General features: G+C 39.9%; 1 protein-coding gene across 1 annotated transcript in view; it reads left to right on the plus strand.

The window, feature by feature from the left end:
- The window catches only part of vps8 (VPS8 subunit of CORVET complex), a 79,774-nt gene extending 79,678 nt beyond the window's left edge, over positions 1 to 96 (plus strand). The window contains exon 45 of the mRNA XM_080834632.1: positions 1 to 96. This exon is cut by the window's left edge and continues 57 nt beyond it. Within this exon, the coding sequence (XP_080690758.1) occupies positions 1 to 87 (87 nt within the window). The 3' untranslated portion in view covers positions 88 to 96.
- Positions 97 to 5,322: the final 5,226 nt, after the last annotated feature.

Genomic DNA, 5,322 nt, shown 5'->3' on the forward strand with positions numbered 1-5,322 from the left:
AACCCCGCCCACCCAGGAACAGGAAGCATATTTCACGGCGAGAACTTCCAGCTAAAACTTTCTCCTCCACCATTGATTGAGGAATGAGAATGCACTGCCTTCTGTTACAAAGCTCAATAAAAGCACTACCATATCTGTACATACAATTCTTCCAATGTTTTTTTTTTTTCTCAGAAACGACCAATGCTGAGTAATGTCAGATTTGTCTTGTGACATGAATAACCATTTCTTTAGTCTCTCTCATTTTTAAAGTCATATTTGGTAGGTGATACGTCTTTCCCTTAGATGAGGTAACAGCCTGTGAAAGAGAATGTAATGAAGCTTGATTTTCGTTCCTCAGTTTGGATACAAGCATGTGCCAAATGAATAAATGTAAATGTCAAATGTAACCATAGCATATAGTCGTTGGGGCTGTAGAAGATTCACTGATAATGGGCTGTGGTCATTGATGCAACCGTTCAATATAGAATATTATCGAGGAAAAGGAACCTTTCCAAGCTGAAGGGTTCTTCAGGACTTAAAAATGCAATTGTTGTCTCTTTGGAAAAAAAATCTCGGGTTAAGACATGCATTGTGTGTGTGAGTGTTTGTGTGTGAGAAAGAGATGCTCTGAATGGAGTCTGTTGCATAGTGCTCTGCTGTAGGGTCACTATTCCACCATCCTGACAGTCTCGCTCACACATGCTCTCTAAGGACCTTCCCTAATGGTTTCTGAAGTGGGTGTCTGGACTATACCTGTCTGAGGAGAGGAAGGTGGAGGAGCCAGACTCAGAAGCTTGGAGGTCAGAACCTGAAGGAACTAAAATGAAAGGTGAACAGATGGGGGTTGAGGAAGTACGTTTCTGAAGAAAAGAGAGTCTGAAAAGAGATTCATGAAGATCTAGATAAGGAACAAAACGTCTCTTAAAAAGGAACTTTAATGGATGTATTACCCATAAAGCATTGGGAACATGACATCACTTGTTCCATGATTCTGTTTGTTAAACTGTAACCATATCCGTAGGTACACTGTAAAACACTAGTTACATGTTAAAGACTCACATTGTCACTCTGTAAGACTTTGTCTATATAAGAGAGTGGGATAGAGCCAGTATCCTCAATGAACGAGCCGAATATATATATATATATTATATATACATATATATTATGTACATGCATCATTTTGCATTCCAGAACACAGTAGATTTAAATTGTGGATTGTAGATTAGAGTATTAAAAAGCTGCACTGATTCCAGAAACATATATTTAAATTCCACAACACTGGGAGAGACTGATTTACGTGTGAAAATGCGAACATTCATAAACATCCATGAAGTCTCATGGTGCCATTAACATTGTTTAGAACTAGAATGTATTATAATGTATTATGGCACTGTGCATAAAGGGCTATATTTTCATGAGAAATGTAATATTTTTGATGTTGTTATGACACCTATATCCACAGTTGACTTGTGCTCTAGAGTAGATGGAAGAAAAGTATGGATTTATAGAAAGGAACAAAAAGATAGTCTCTCTCCCATCTTGGACTGAGGAGCTGCCTCAAGGGGCTGCCTTTAGCCTCCAATGCAATCCAGGTGAAAGACATCCTGCAGGCCTGCAAATACCAAAAACCAGAACCATGTTCAGCTATGTGTGTGTGTTTGTGGTTGTCAGTGTGTGTTTGTGTTTTAAATGAAAGCACTGATTGGTGTTGACGATGACCAGCTTGTACCACCTGCTGTTCACACCATGCAGATGAAAAGGAAGAAAGCCTTGCATCCGTTTGCTTGCATTGTGATGTGTGTGTGTGTGTGTGTGTGTGCGCGTGTCCACGTGTGTGTGTGTGTGTGTGAGTGTGCATAAAGACTGAAACTATGTCTGCTGAAAGCGATTTTTAACTTCACGTGAAGTGTTAGTTTAACAGTGCGAGTGCATGTATGGCCGTCTATCAGTGAGTATCTGTGTACAGCGGGAAAAATAAGTATTTGACCCCCTGCCGATTTCGCAAGTTTGCCCATTTGCAAAGAAATGCGTGATCTATAATTGTAATGGTAGGTCTATTTTAACAGTGAGAGACAGAATATCAACAAAAACATCCAGGAAACTGCATTTTATAACAGTTTTGAATTGATTTGCATTTGACCGCGGCAAATAAGTATTTGAAGCCCTAGCTAAACATGACTTAGTACTCGTGGAGTAACCCTTGATGGCAAGCACAAACGTCAGACTGTTCTTGTAGTTGGTCACCAAGTTTACACACATCTCAGGAGGGATTTTGGTCCACTCGTCTTTGCAGATCCTCTCCAAATCCTTAAGGTTGCATTTTCAATAATATATGGAATAAGGTTCACGCTCAATATTCCACGATGAGGGGTGTGTGTGTGTGTGTGTGTGTGTGTGTGTGTGTGTGTGCGTGCGTGCATATGCGTGGGTGTGTGTGTCTGTGTGTCCCAGATAGTCGAAGACTTTGCTCTGTGACACCTGAGAGATGAATTCTTCGTGGTGTGTGTGTTTGTGTGTGTGTGTGTGTGTACTGTGTAGGTGATACAATAGCAAACATCGCTCAAGGGCAACAAAGACTCTGCATCCACATCTCGTCATTCTGCTGTTGCATTGACCTCATTGTCTTCAATTGCTTTATTATGGTGATGAAATAAGAGGAAGACTAACGCTTGAATTCGTGTTGGTCTCCATCTGGCCTCAGTTTGATCGCAAGCCCTTCCGTCCTCCACCGCAACACATTCGCTGAGGCCTTTAAAGTGCTGTGGCGTCATTAGAATGTTTGATGTGCATATGAGTGTCAGGCCTTTGGGGGTGAAATCATATTCGCCAAGCTCTTCAATAGACCAGATGTCCTCATTAACACTACAAAAGCGGAGGCAAATCTACTCTCAAAAGCGGACGATTGTCCCCCCCCATTGTCCTCAAAGTAGATCAGCCCAATAGAGCCACCTAATTCATGAGGGGCTCATCCCTAGCCATGTGCAAAAAGGACTAAAGGATGAGAAGCTTGAGAGGGAAGAAAGTAACCCTCACATACACACACACACCTAACTTCAACACATCGATCCCTTTTCTTCAGTGGTAGACACTCAATAGCAGAGCATTTAGACACCCTCAGAAATCCTCACTTCACATAAATAGCTGTGCGGATATAACCATAAGGTGTTTTACAGTTCTTCAGTAACCCGAACAAACAGAAGAGGTCTGTTGGCAGGTCCTCTCATGGACAGAATACTCACAGACAAACAAGGACATCTTCAGAGGAAAAATAGAATATTTTGTTATCTTGTGTAATCCTAATGAAGTTGAACAACTGTCAGGACGTGCTTCTTGTAACTGTTTTGTTTGTTTATTTTTAAGGAGCTCTTGGGACGCCATAAAAAAGCATTCGAAGAAAGAAGAAATGACTGGACTTTTAAGTGGCCATCTGTGAAGATGGCCCGAGTCGACCACCCCACGGTGTTGGATGTAGGCTGGTTGGAATAGGGTTGTAGGTGGGAAACACATACGGCGCAGGAGACAGTCGCTTTCTTAAAAAATAGCTATTTTTTTAATTTTTTATTACTATATAATTATTTACTAGTATTTTTTCCCAGCTTTCTTTCTCATGCAACAATGAGGTGAACCTTAAATTGATTGATATATTGATATGTGTTTTTTGATATATGTTTTTATTCAGTCACACACAGTAACAACAAACAAGTTCAACACAAATAATAATACATTCAAAGTAACTGAAAAGGCACAAGCTGAAGCATAATGCTTGTATTTAAGCCTGTCCTGTTTGACCAATTTAAGCTACCCATCAACATATGGATTTTTTTTTACAAGTAATACATGTAATGGAAATAAGAAACAAACAAAAGAATTGCCTCCAAAAAGTTAGTCACAAGAAGAGCAAAGAAGCAAGATCCCAAATAAACAGCACAAAATCCTGCATACATTATGGACACTTGTTGCCCTCAAAAATGGCTTTAGCTACCATCCCTTTGAAAACAAAAAATGTCTTACACTTTCTTAAGATTATATTAGCATCATTCCATAATGAAATTCCAACAACAGATATACATCTCCTTTTAATTTCTTTTTTGGCATTTGGTACAGTAAATTTACAGACATCTCTGAGATTATATTTTGTCTCTTGAAATGAGAAAAACCTTTGTATGCTGACTGGGAGTTGGTTTGAGTTAGCTCGACATTATTTGCATTATTTTATAATATACCAGATCATTACATTTCATAACAAATGATTTCATAAACAATGGGTTAGTGTGTGCATAATAATCAACCTTATTTATTATTCTTACAGCTCGTTTTTGTAAAATAATTATTTAATTGACATTTGTTTTATATGTCAATCCCCAGACTTCCACACAATATGATATGTAGGGAAGTATAAGTGAACAGTAAATAATATGTAAGGCCTTATAGTTTAACATGCTTCTTGATTTGTACAAAATTGCTATCGTCTTAGAGATCTTTCCTTTGATATAATAAACATGTGGTTTCCATGTTAATTTATGGTCAATGACCACTCCTATGGTCAATGACCACTTCCTATGACTTTCTGTTAGAGTCAATTGGACTCCTCCGTTGGGGAGTCGGGGAACCGGGACCCAACCATTAAGGTGGGTGAGTCTAGTCCTTCTCTTCCTTTGGAGGGATTCACCTTTTAACACTTCCCTCCCCTTCTGGAGTCTCGCCACACAAGTCAGCCACATAGCTTCCGGCTTCAGCTCGAGCTGAGCCTCAGTGTCTCCCTCAGCGTACCATCTACTGTTTTTTTTGTGTGTGTGTGTGTGTGTGTGTGTGTGAGTGTGTGAGTGTGTGTTTGTAAGTGAATGTCTATTCTTCAGAATCTCCTTGAGAGGGGAACCTTGACTTATTGTGTTCAGCTCAGAGTTTTAATGTGTGAGTCACTCCCTGGCTTGTTTTCCATCAATCATGGCCTCTACCCCTTATGCCTGGTGGTGGTGCCAGAGAGGTCAAACTTAAGTTGAAAATGACAGCCTATAGACACATCATTGCACACCTACAATAGCACACCACACACACACACACACACACACACACACACACACACAGGCAAGAGTAATTGGTAACCAGGTACACTGTTGAACTTACACATGTTGACACAAACAGTGCATACACTACTTTAAAAAAGTATTAACACACACACACCACACATTCATATGGGTATGTTCAGAGCAAACACTGCACAGACACAGATACTTTCATACAGCTCCACATTAAAGCATGGAACATCGGATGAGCAAAATCACAAACACATACATAATCCCCTAAACGCCAACACACATGTAAAGGCAGACGAATTCGGAA

Source organism: Sprattus sprattus (assembly GCF_963457725.1).
Source record: "Sprattus sprattus genome assembly, chromosome: 3".
In the NCBI taxonomy this organism is placed as follows: Eukaryota; Metazoa; Chordata; class Actinopteri; order Clupeiformes; family Clupeidae; genus Sprattus; species Sprattus sprattus.